Raw genomic sequence first — 13,452 nt, 5'->3', positions numbered from 1 at the left:
CTCCAAAATAAGTTAAGTCCTGACTTTATGTAATGGTGGATATGCTGGTTTTTTTCTTCAGTAATTCAGCTTTGGAAACATAGGGTAGAAAACTATTCTGTTCTGAATATTTGTTTCTCTTCATTTCTCAGTTATAATTAATGGAAAATATTGCTGTCCAAAGATATACTTCAACCACCGTTGCTTCTCAGGGCCATATCTTAACAAAGGAAGGATCGCTGAGCTGCCTCAATGTGTGGGACCCGGGAATTGTGTCCTGGTCCTCAGAGAGGTAAGGTTCCCGCCTAGAGTAAAAGAATTTAAGAAATTTCACAGCAGTCTGGTAGATGCATTCAGACAAGGATCAGCATGCCGTAGGTGTGACAACTCTAGGCTTTATCAAAAGTGACTCACTTTTCTCATGTATTGGACAGTGAACTAGGCACATAATTATTTTTGCTCCATAGGAAACATTCACCTAAGCAGTTCTTCACGTGGCAGGTTCACCTCTGTCAGTGTAGGAAGGTCTTCTGTCAGAGACCATGTGAGGACCATGCAGGGGTGAACATGAGAGTAGTCTAAGCCTGAGAGGCTGTGTGGCATTAACCTGTGACCGTGATAGAACTACATACACATCTGCTGGACTTGAGCTTCCCAGGCAGGGTGCTGCACTGTGGGTAAGAGATGTGAGGGTTTCAAACCTATCAGCCCTTAGGGTGGTGAGGCTGTGTCTGGGGAGGCCGGAGCTTCTGTGTGTACCATGACTAGGAAAGGATTTGGAAGCAAATGCTAGAGTAATTTTAAATTTGTGGTGCCTATTTCTTCCTGACCATAATGTTTAGAATATTTAAGAGGGTCCCATTACTGTCTTATTTGCAACTTCGGTCAACTGTCATATCTTCAGTATTATTATTATGTTAATGTTTGTTAATTAATATGACTAGAATTAATCACCTAGGTGACATTCTAGGGAATAGCAAGGTTCTAATCATCTGCTTTTCTCCTCCCCAACCCATATTTCTGCTTTAAAAATGGAGCACAGGTCCTCACTTTACTGATCAATGCAGCCTATAAACCCAGTCGTGTCCTTCGGGAGCTGCAGCTGGACAAAGACTCTGTGTGGCATGGATGTGGGGAAGTCCTCAAGGCCAAGTGAGTAGGCTCCCCTGCCCTTTATTCCTTTTGTTTTTTGGCTGCATTAGGGGTCTTCATTGCTGCATGTGGGCTTTCTCTAGTTGTGGCTAGCAGGGGCTACTCTTTGTTGCGGTGCGTGGGCTTCTCATTGTGGTGGCTTCTCTTGTTGCAGAGCACAGGCTCTAGGCGCACGGGCTTCAGTAGTTGTGGCTCGCGGGCTCCAGAGCGCAGGCTCAGTAGTTGTGGCGCACAGGCTTAGTTGCTCCAAGGCATGTGGGATCTTCCCGGACCAGGGCTTGAACCCAGGTCCCCTGCATTGGCAGGCAGATTCTTAACCACTGTGCCACCAGGGAAGCCCCCCTGCCCTTTATTCTTTTTTTTTTTTTTTTTTTTTTTTTGCTGTACGCGGGCCTCTCACTGCCTTGGCCTCTCCCACTGCGGAGCACAGGCTCTGGACGCGCAGGCCCAGCGGCCATGGCCCACGGGCCCAGCCGCTCTGCGGCATGTGGGATCCTCCCGGACCGGGGCATGAACCCGTGTCCCCTGCATCAGCAGGCGGACTCCCAATCACTGCACCACCAGGGAAGCCCTGCCCTTTATTCTTAATCACGCTTAACAGGTCACAGAATTGATTCTTCCATGGATAATATTAGGGTGCTTGTGTTCCCTTGGGCAGTGCTTCTTCAACTATTTGTGGTAAAGGACCAGGTTTGTTTTCTTTTTTAAGTTGATATCCTATTATACTTTTATACAATATGGTAAAAATGAGTTACAAAAATATGGAATTCAAAAGACATACAATGCAGGAACAGCTTTTTTGTTACTAGATTTAAGAGCCATAAAATTACTTTTGCAAGTTACTGTGAAAGTTTATAAAACATTTGCTCTTGTTTTCTGGCCTCATCTTGTCATGGATGGGTAACAGTTGGCAGGTTATATTGGTCCATAGACCATACTCGTGGAACCACTACTCTTGGGTCAAGGAAGACTTAATGAAAGTCACTTTTTTTTTAGTGGTTAGTGTATAAGTTATTATTTGAAAACCTTAAACATAGGAACAGAAAGCAAGGACCTTATTTTGCTAATTTAAAAAGTCAGCTTTTAGTTGTCATAGCTTACTAGATGATAAATTTAAGTACCATATAAATTCCTCATTGTTTTCAGAGTCCTCAAACTGTAAGGGACATAGAATATTCTAAGAAGCAAAAATATTTTTCAGGTCTGTTAATATACTTGATTTTTCTCTGTGTAATCACTAGCCCAATAAACTTGGTATCTGGTGTCTTCCAATGGCAGATACAAAGGAAAGAGTTACCGAGCTACTGTCGAGATAGTGAAAACAGCAGATCGGGTGACTGAATTCTGCCGGCAAACCTGTATCAAACTGGAGTGCTGTCCTAATCTCTTTGGTCCACGGATGGTTCTGGATAAGTGTTCAGAGAACTGCTCTGTACTTACAAAGACTAAATATAGTGAGTCAAGTTTTTTACATTTGTTAACTGTAGCAGCTGACCATATCTCATATCCTGGAAGGTTTTTATTTTGCAGACATTCAGATATAGCAGAGGTATGCAAACTTTTTCTATAAAGGGCCAGATAATAATATTTTAGGCTACGGGTCATAGGATCTCTTTTGCATATTCTTTTTGTTTTGTTTTAATTTTTTAAAAGAACACTTTTAAAAATGTAAATACTATTTTTAGCTTGTGGGCCATACCAAAACAGGCCATGGGTCACATTTGGCCTACAGGCCCTAGTTTGCCAACCTTTATGTACAGAGTGTATATAAATTAACTGTTGCATCTAATAGGATATGGAATCTGTTTATACAATCTGCATGTATTTATTACGGGTCCACTGTGTGCTGCCATTGTTCTAGCACTGGGATACAAATGTAAGGAAAAAAATTCCTTTCCTCATTGAGTTTACATCTTAATGTGGGAGATAGATAATAAACAAGTGAACAAATAGAAGTACTATGGAGAAAAATGAAGCAAAATAAGCAAAGTAGGAGAGTGAGGAAGGCTAGCAGGTGGGGTGCTGTTCATACAGGTTCCAAGGAAGTGAAGGAAGCAGGAGAACTAGCTGTGCAGACATTGGGGTGAGAGTGCTGGGCAGGAGGCAGGAATATGTCATAACAACACCTGCTGCCTCTCATTGCTTATCTTCTCTTTTGTGAAACGGCAAAAAAAAAAAAGGCATTCAGAATGAAATGTCTAATTTGGAGTCTTGTCAAGGCATTGTTACCCAAACACAAAATTCTGATCCTACTTTTCCTTAAATCCCACAAGCCCTGATGTCACTTAGGAGAATTAATACAGAGGTGGAGGGGCTTCCCTGGTAGCGCAGTGGTTGAGAGTCTGCCTGCTGATGCAGGGGACGCGGGTTCGTGCCCCGGTCCGGGAGGATCCCACATGCCGCGGAGCGGCTGGGTCCGTGGGCCATGGCTGCTGAGCCTGCGCGTCTGGAGCCTGTGCTCCGCGACTGGGGAGGCCACAGCAGTGAGAGGCCCGCGTACCGCAAAAAGTAAAAACAAAAATAAAAAATACAGAGGTGGATTTTACCTTGTTAAACTTGAAGATTTCTTTTAGGGGGTCTCTAATTTGGGGCCTCTTAAACTTTATCATGCGTGCAAATTCTGAGGATCTTATTAAAATAGAGGTTCTGGTTCATCAGGCCTGTGGGTGTCTGGGGCCTAAGTGTCTGCATTTCCAACAAGTTCCCAGATGCTGGTGATGCTGCTGATTCAAGGTCCATATTTAGCATGACAAGTTTTCTAATTACTATATGAATCACAAAATCATATGAGAGTATATAAGCTAGTTTCTACTTATATTTATTGGATTATAAACTCCTTAAGAGCAGGGTTTGTCTAACTTATTATTATTGTGTCAGATTCAGCACTTAGTTTAGTAAATTTCAATGATTATTAGTGGCTAAGTGAAATGTACTGTTCATATAAGCACATGTATAAGTACACCAATTTGAGCCTTTGGAAGTATGTGAATTATGTTATGCTTTTTGTCTTGAATTTATTTTTCACAATGATATAATTGAAATTAGCCTAGATTTTAGGACTCTTTATAATTTTTCCCAGTTAGTAATTTGAATGATATCAAATGGATTTATATCCTTTAGTATTCATTTTTTGCAAAAAATTACATTATATTTTGATATTACTTTAATATGTAGCTCAGAGCTAAACTATGTATATTTCATTTTTGGAATTGTCTCTATATTCTAAAATTTATATGAAAATACACAGGACCTAAAATAGTCAAAACAATCCTGAAAAAGAAGAGTAAAGTTGGAGGGCTTACTCTACCTGACTTCAAGTTTTACCATAAACTGTAGTAATCAAAAGTGGGGTATTGATGAAAGAATAGTCAAATAGAGTGATGGGACAGAATAGAGGGTCCAGAAATAGAGACAAACTTATATAGTTAAAGAATTTTCAACAAAAATGATAAATTTAATGGGGAAGGAATTTCTTGCAACAAATGGCACTGGTACAATTGGATATCCAAATCGAAAATGCAAAAACAGAGCTCCTTGGCTCCACCTCACTATATACAAAAATTTATTCAAGGTAATTAATCATAGACCTAATGTAAAAGCTAAACTATAAAGCTTCTAGAAGAAAACAAAAGAGGTATCCTGGGGCTTCCCTGGTGGCGCAGTGGTTGAGAGTCCGCCTGCCAATGCAGGGGACACGGGCTTGTGCCCAGGTCCGGGAAGATCCCACATGCTGCGGAGCAGCTGGGCCCGTGAGCCATGGCCGCTGAGCCTGCGCGTCCAGAGCCTGTGCTCCGCAACGGGAGAGGCCACAGCAGTGAGAGGCCCGCGTACCGCAAAAAAAAAAAAAGACGTATCCTGAAGATCTTGAGCTAGGCAAAGGTTGCTGAGAGAGGACACAGAATTCACTAACCTGAAGGAAAAACTAATACATTAAATATTACCGAAATTAAAACTTTTGCTCTCTTAATAATACTATTTATAAAAAGGAAAAAACAATCCACAGTCTTGGAGAACATATTCCTGTTTATTTGTTTGTTTTGGCATCCCTGAGGGGGCACAGATGAGAAAATATTCTTAATACGCATATCCAACAAAGAACTTGTCTCCAGAATATATTAAAAACTCTCACAACTCAATAAAAAGAGGAGTTTTGAAACTAAAGAAAGCTGGTAGTTGTACAACATTGTGACTACACTAATACCACTAAATTGTACATTTTTATATGTTTAGTTGTTTGTTATGTGACTTTTACCTCAATTTAAAAATAAGTAAATAAAAAGAGAAACAAAATGATCTGGTATTCGATAGTGGTGATGGCTGCACAACAGTGTATTCATTCATAGTCTGTGTCTAAAGACTGCTGAATATGTACAAATGACGGATTTTATGTTATGTGAATTATATGTCAGTAAAAAATTAAATAAACAGAGAAAACCATTTTAAAAAGTGAATAAAAGACTTGAATAAACGCTTCACCAAAAAAAAGATACGCAAATGGCCAATAAGTAAATGAAAATGTGCTCAGTAGCATTAGTTGTCAGGGAAGTACAGATTTAAACTACTATAAAAAATTACTGTATATCCACTAGATTGGCTAAAATGAAAATTACTGACAATCCCACATGTTGGTGGAGGTGTACAGAGCAGCTATATCTCTCGTACATTGCTGGTGGAGTGTAAAATTATATAACCCTTTTGGAAAACTGTTAGCAGTCTCTTTAAAGGTAATCATATGTCTACCATATGATCCAACAATTCCATTCCTAGGTATTTACCCAAGGAAGATGAAAACATTGCCCACTAAAAGCCTTGTACAAGAATGTTCACTACAACTTAATAATTGCCAAAATCTGGAAACAACCAGGGGCCCATCAGCAGGAGAATAGATAAACCGGTATATTCATACAATGGAATGCTCTTCATCAATATGAAGAAATGAACTACTCATACACACAACATAGATGAAACTCAAAAACATTATGCTGGGAGACTTCCCTGGTGGCACAGTGGTTAAGAAGCCAATCCGCCTGCCAATGCAGGGGACGCGGTTTGATCCCTGGTCTGGGAGCATCCCACATGCCGCAGAGCAACTAAGCCCATGTGCCACAACTACTGACCCTGCGCTCTAGAGCCCGCATGCCACAACTACTGAGCCTGCACGCCCTAGAGCCCGCGTGCCGCAACTACTGAAGCCCGCGTGCTCTAGGGCCCGTGTGCCATAACTACTGAGCCCACGTGCTGCAACTACTGAAGCCTGTGCGCCTAGAGCCAGTACTCCACAGCAAGAGAAGCCACCGCAATGAGAAGCCCATGCAACTAAGAGTAGTCCCCGCTCACCGCAACTAGAGAAAGTCCACGTGCAGCAACGAAGACCCAATGCAGCCAAAGATTTTAAAAAAGTTAAAATTAAAAAGAAGAAACACTTTAAAAAAATTATACTGAGTGAAAGAAGCCTTGTTGGAAAAAGTATTTACTGAATGATTCCTTAGATGAGGCAAAACTAGTCTATAGTGATGGAAATTAGAATAGTGATTACTTCTGGTGAGGGGGACTAACCTAGGAAGTGACCCTGGGAACTTTCTAGGTTAATGGAGATGTTCTGTATCTTGTTAGGGGGAGGATTATTCAGGTTTATGCATTTGTCATTTACTAATCAAACTGTATATTCAGAATCTATAGTCAAGATTATTCCATTGTATGAATTTAACCTTAATCAAATACACTGTACCAATGTTGTGCTGTGCTAGTGGAATCTCTTGTGGTTTGAGGTACAGAAAAATAATGAAGCTACTTCATTTTTCTTTGCCATTCACATTTAGCACACTACTATGGAAAGAAGAAAAATAAAAGAATTGGGAGGCCACCTGGTGGGCATAGTAACTTAGCATGTGCCCTGAAAAAAGCGAGTAAGAGGAGAAAGAGGCGAAAAAATGTTTTTGTTCATAAGAAGAAACGCTCCTCTGCATCTGTTGATAATACCCCAGCGGGCTCTCCCCAGGTATGAGATCTATGATGTACCTGTAATGTCTAGAAGCCAAGAGATCCCTGGTTTACAATACAGACAGAAGGAATACCTGCAGATCTTTCTATTCGGATCTCCGGCCAATGGAAGATGGTCTCGTGGTCCAGGAACTGATTTGTCCTGAATTTCAATGAGACATCTCTCCTTGTCCTCTAGGGAAGTGGAGGTGAAGATGAGGATGACCCAGATGAAGGGGATGATGATTCCCTAAGTGAGGGCAGTACATCTGAGCAACAGGATGAGCTACAGGAAGAGTCAGAAATGTCAGAAAAAAAATCATGCTCCTCCTCTCCCACCCAAAGTGAGATATCCACATCACTGCCTCCAGACAGACAGAGAAGAAAAAGAGAGCTTCGCACTTTTTCATTTTCTGATGATGAGAATAAACCTCCTTCACCAAAGGTACCCGTTTTAAAACTACAGTGTCTTTTTTTCTCTCTCGACAATTTCCCTCTAGAATCTAACCGTTAATGATGTTGGTGTTACACTTATTTCACTATGGCTTCAGTTGAATTTCCTGGGTCTTTTTTTAAAACATCCCAAATTCAGTGATTTACTTGCATTTCAAGGATTATTTGGAGATCATCTACTTATCAGGAGGAAAGTCTCTCTCAGAATGGCTGCTTGTTTTAAGTAAAAAAAAGTTTCATTGGTAGTTTATTAGTAACTTGTCATTTAGTTCAGGGAAAACTGCCTTTTGATATTTTTCATAATATATATGGTTTTGTAGTAATAAATTATCTTTTTGGTTCTGATTAAACCATTTTGTTTGGTAGATTCATACATGCGTATTAACACATACATGCATTATAAGAATGGCAAAGTTAGTGTTTTAAAACTGGATTGCTTTTTAAATATAGTCTGTGAACAGAAGTAGTTAAAAACGATTTCTCCTGATAATTTAGTTAAGCCTTCTCTTATTGGAAATACCAGCCCATTTACTTCTGCACCCTGCCAGAGACTGACCTGAAATAAACCAAGGAACAAGTGGAAGATTTAAAAACTATTTTCTCTGTTAAACTGTCCAAATTATTTGTGCTGAAACTTTGAGATGAATTCTTGTCTGTTAATATTTCTTATTACAAAAGACAAACATTTCCTGATTACCTAATGTGTATGGACCTTTGCCATCCTTGCTGGGAGAAATCATGTCCTAAAATCACTTTAAATCCTGCCTTAAAGGGTTATGACTTTATGTAGAGACTTTCTTAGAATGAAATAGCTCTAACACCATTTGGTTTGCTTTTGTTGTGGGGAATGAAGGAAATAAGGATTGAAGTTTCTGAAAGGCTTCACCTGGACAGTAACCCCCTGAAGTGGAGTGTGGCGGATGTTGTGCGGTTCATCAGATCCACCGACTGTGCTCCGCTAGCAAGAATATTCCTAGACCAGGTAATCACAAAGACCTTGAGGTTTTAGTAATGTATCTCTTTAGCAGAGGGCTGTGGAGGTAATAGCAATTTATTTACAAGTCTAAGGAAAAATATTTCTATCCAAAACAAAAAAAATATTATTTCCCTTCTCAGGAGTAGAACTATGATAAAAAGTTACTTATCTGACTGCCTCCATAGTTGAAGCAGATTATTATTGCATTCTCATTTTTCCTAAGAGCTTGTTTCCATCCCCTATTAAATAGCTTAAAATTACGCATGCTATACTTAATTATCCTCCTCTTTTCCAAAATAACGATCTGCTTGTTTTAAAAAATAATTAACATCTATAATGTGTTAGGCTCTAACAGAAATAGTCTGTGGCCTTAAATATTGAAATAAATTTTGTTTTGATTCAAAACTGAACATCTTTGAAAAGCTGGTCAGGCTTTTATGAATGTTACAGAATAGGAAAACATTGCAGTTTATAGGTAATATTTTCTTTCAGATTTAGAAAGAGTCCTCTAAAAAGATATTTCTTCTGGCACATTTAGTTGCCAGTTACTGTTAGGCTAGTTGATTTACTGGATTTCTGCAGAGCAGAATGGATTCTTACCCTTGGTAAAACTGTTATTACTCATTCTTTTTTAAAAAAATTTATTTGGCTGTGTTGGGTCTTAGTTGCGGCATGCAGGCTTCTCTCTAGTTGCAGCATGTGGGCTCTCTAGTTGTGCCGGACAGGCCCAGTAGTTGTGGCACGCGGGCTGCAGAGCGTGCGGGCTCAGTAGTTGCAGTGCCTAGGCTTAGTTGCCCCACAGCATGTGGGATCTTAGTTCCCCAACCAGGGATCAAACCCGCGTTCCCTGCATTGGAAGGCAGATTCTTAACCACTGGACCACCAGGGAAGTCCCCTTTATTACTAATTCTGAAGATTAATTAGTATGGAGGACTATGAGAGGCATTTAAAAGGAAGTGTGTGATACTTATTTAAAGGGAAAAAGTGATGAAAGGAAAAGTACAGAGAAGTTTGATTTTGACAAAGCGAAGTGAACCAGGGCTGTAATGGTCGAGCTGCCACTCATATGCACATCACAGATGATTTGTATTTTATGCTTTAACAGGAAATTGATGGGCAGGCCCTGTTGCTCCTTACCCTTCCTACCGTTCAAGAGTGCATGGACTTAAAACTGGGCCCTGCCATCAAACTTTGCCATCACATAGAGAGGATCAAGTTTGCTTTTTATGAACAGTTTGCCAACTGAGAAGGACAACCAAAGTGAGCTGTATCTTTGAAGCACAAATGCAGCAAATCCTTCGTCCTGCTCTACAAGTGGAGCTGAAATAGTCCTGGGGCTCTGGGCCCTGCAGGCGTCGGCTTGCTCTCTTTGCACTTTCAGGGAAGGAGGACCCACACTGAGTAAGCAAAAACTGCACAGAAGTGGCTCTCCTGCCAGTGAAAATGTGGGCATCTCTTGTTCAGCAGATTGCAGTTTAAAAAAAACAAGGTTGTGAAGAAAAGACTCATATAAGAAGAATAAGCATTTCCACTGGTGTGGCCTGAAAACGAAGAATAATCTAGGTTGCTGGAAAGCACCCTTTTGGTTTTCTTTTTGTTCTTTCTGTTCCTTCCCACTGTAGATTGAACTTTGTTCTCTGCTTTCTCTTTCTTGGAAAGAGAGAACATAGCTTTAAGTCAGCACTGATTTGGGACTGTGCCTAAGGCACATCAGTGCTTCATTGTCATTGTGTTTTTTAAGCTTTTTTAAATTAAAACAGTTCATTTTGGGGATGATTCTGTGGCTCTAGGGTTTTGAATGTACAGTCACACTTTGATCCATTTAAAAATCTATTCTTAGGAGTTCCTTTGTTTACTACCTCTGTTGATAATTGAGCTTATAGCCGTGTATGAGGTTGTTTTAATGATACCATTTTTAAGCTACATGAACACTAAAACTATGACAGAGTTGGAGGAAAAAAAACACTGTTTGCTTTCTTAAAAATAGTGTGTGGCACTTAACACCAATTCCTTAACTGACTGATCTAAGAACTCTACTGTCATTGTTTTGCATCTTGACCCAGGTTGGGCTGCCTGTTTCAAGTAGTTCAAAGGTTGTTGCTATTTCAGTTGAATTGCTTTCTCCCTGTTAGTTCTCAGAGGGACTTCAGAGGCTTTTATTTTGTGTTTACTTTTCTCTATAGTTGTTTGTCTTTCATTTTGAGAGTCCTTACTTTGGGTAAAAATCAGTAGGTGTTCCCTAGACCCACAGTAAAGCCCATTTCCCCATCTTTCTCAGTGTCTCCAGGCAGATAGTGTAGAAGCACAACAGAGAAAATAAATTTTAGGAGGAGTGATGCAGAGTATGGCATTTCTGTTACAGTATGTCCTCAGTGGCTGGATAAAGATTGAGAGATGGTTAAGGATTCTAGAAATGTCTTTGCCTAGTCACGTTTACTCTTTCTTTGGTTAAACCTTTAAATTGAATGTATTCTACGGTCAATTCCCACTTAACAACTCAAGTTTCCTTTTAGGTGTTTCTTTTGACCCAGCTCAAGTTGGTATTAAACAGGCAAATTTTCACTTATGACTGCACTGTTAGCTATTATAGAATAATAGCATTTGCTGTACTGTTCCAACCATGTGGAATGAGGAAAGATACATAGGTTGCTTCCTTTAAATGGTTTGCTTTGCTGAGTGTGTGTGTGTGTGTGTGTGTGTGTGTGTGTGTTAATTATCCTAGTTACCTGCAAATATATAACCTAATCATTCCTCTTCAAGATTTGAAAATGTTTTAAAACTACAAACTGGGTAAATTCTAAACAGCTATACAAATATAAGGTAATTTTATTACAAATTTAAACTGATTGTGATTTTTTCCTTTTCTTCCCCCGCTGCCCCATGTGTTTTTATGGACCTTGGCAAACATTTGTAATCTGAATCTTCTCTTCATTGGATAATTTATGAACACCTTAACTCAGGCCCTCCAACCAAACCATATATTAAAGCATCAACTCTTTGCTTAGGTTACTACCAGATATACCTGGAAAGATGCTTCATTTAAGTAGAAGTTAATATGTTTGAACTTATCGGAGATATAGTTTTTAAAGTTTTGATTGATTCTATGCCCCTGGAAGAGAAGCTTATATATGATGCTTGGGAACAGTTAGCATTAAGTAGGTAGCGTTTCGGTGGGGGTGGGTTGGGGCGGGGGAGGTGGGTATCTTGCATAATAAAATTTCCTGAGAGCTCAGCAGTCAAGGCACTAAGGCAAAGAGTTCCTTGAAGAAGATCAATGAAACAAAAAAAGTCTGGAACTAATTAACATTGTTGTCTTATTTAGGAAAATGAGATTTTCTATAAGAGAGAATTTACCAAATGCAACAGTGAATATGTTATATTGTCTCTCTCTTGACTTCTTCAGAAACCATAGAATTTAAAACACCTCCCTTCACAGGTGAGGGGGCAAAGCCCCTGCAAGATGAAACACACGGCCCTAAGTAGTAGTCTCTGATCAGGTAGAGTCGGGCCCCAGCCAGCTTGTCTATTTTTTATGCCATGATTATTCAAGCTAGCTTTTTCCCAGAGAGAAGCCGACTCTAAATTGGACAAGCCCCTATTCCTGGCCGTCACAGAAGAGAGGATAATTGTTTGGGAATTTGGCACAGGGCTTTTTTTTTTTTTTAAATATAAAATTTAGACTCCATTTGCCTCATAATGTGGCTGGGGCTGGACTGGCCAGCAGCGACAGACAGTCTGATTGTCGTGATTCTAAAACAGATATTAAGCCTGATAACAGCTCACCATGTTGGGGTAAAATGTTTGTCATGTTGCAATAGGTATATGAACTTTGGTTTTTAAAGATACCAACCTCTTAAATCTGTGCGAGGTACATTATGAGGGACTCATTTGTCTAAATTTCGCCTTCAGCTAGCTCCATAGCCTCCCTAAGGTCAGGAAGTCTTCCAGGATCCATTTTTGATCCTGAATTGACAAGCTTGGAAACAGGTGAATGGATTATATCATGCTCCTGGACCTTGAAGCTGACTGACTAATATAAGCCTATTATTGTAGTGTTGGTGTGTTAGGGAAACATTTTACTGCATGCGAAGATTTGCTGTGACATTTTGACTATATTTTGTGGGCTTCTGGAGACTGTGCTGTTTTCATTTGTAAACCACCTCCATTCCTCTCCGTTGAAGCAGAACTGTGGTGGCTAATGCAGGAAATGCATTAATGGGAGCTTTTGTCCTGTCTGCCTTTCTTTAGCATTGTAGGTGGCTCCCAGCATCTACATTATAGAGGTCAGGGAAGGATAGTTACCAACATCTGGAAGGGATGGGCTTCTTGGGTAAATATTTATTGAATTACGATAGAGGCAGTCATAGAAAAGCAGTTCAGAACTTGACCTTTATATGCTCCTCTCCTGGAAGTAAAATTTTTCTCACTGTGAGAGAGCGGGCATTGGACCAAAGCTTCCTGAGGACTTGAATACATTTTACTTGTTCTCTTGTACGAATTCAGTCACTAATACCATAACTGAATACAGAGTAAAAGCTTTAGGAGGCCTCAGGTTGGATAGTACTCAGAACCATCCCCTCTCCCAAGCCAGAAAGTATTTCTGGGGCACACACAGAACATCAGGGAACTGTAGGTAAGATTTAACTAAATGGGGACATTGGGAAAACTATCATAGGCACTTCTGTTTACTTGATGCCTATCACCAAAGACATTTATTTAAGACACCATGTGCTGGTTTGATGCCCACAGATACTCTGAGAGAGCTGTTAGGAGCATAGCCTCGGCAGTGGAAACACACACCAAGTTTGAACTTTGGTCCTGTATATTGGGGATGTTTGTGTGTGTGTGTGTGCGTGTGTAAGTTCAAAAGTGTTCCGTGTTATCAGTTGGCCTTTTGAAGATGAAGGAGAAGG

General features: G+C 40.0%; 1 protein-coding gene across 2 annotated transcripts in view; it reads left to right on the top strand.

Moving 5' to 3' along the window:
- SFMBT1 (Scm like with four mbt domains 1) overlaps positions 1-10,312 on the top strand; it is a 126,378-nt gene extending 116,066 nt beyond the window's left edge. For both annotated transcript variants that reach the window (XM_060110226.1, XM_060110225.1), the window contains exons 15-21: positions 132-271; positions 1,022-1,131; positions 2,410-2,585; positions 6,951-7,129; positions 7,310-7,555; positions 8,417-8,545; positions 9,645-10,312. In XM_060110226.1, the coding sequence (XP_059966209.1) occupies positions 132-271; positions 1,022-1,131; positions 2,410-2,585; positions 6,951-7,129; positions 7,310-7,555; positions 8,417-8,545; positions 9,645-9,785 (1,121 nt within the window). In that variant the 3' untranslated portion in view covers positions 9,786-10,312. The remainder of the gene's footprint in view (positions 1-131; positions 272-1,021; positions 1,132-2,409; positions 2,586-6,950; positions 7,130-7,309; positions 7,556-8,416; positions 8,546-9,644) is intronic.
- Positions 10,313-13,452: the final 3,140 nt, after the last annotated feature.

This window comes from Mesoplodon densirostris, chromosome 10, assembly GCF_025265405.1.
Source record: "Mesoplodon densirostris isolate mMesDen1 chromosome 10, mMesDen1 primary haplotype, whole genome shotgun sequence".
In the NCBI taxonomy this organism is placed as follows: domain Eukaryota; kingdom Metazoa; phylum Chordata; class Mammalia; order Artiodactyla; family Ziphiidae; genus Mesoplodon; species Mesoplodon densirostris.
Note: the sequence above shows the minus strand (reverse complement) of the source record. Positions and strands in the feature narration are given on the sequence as shown.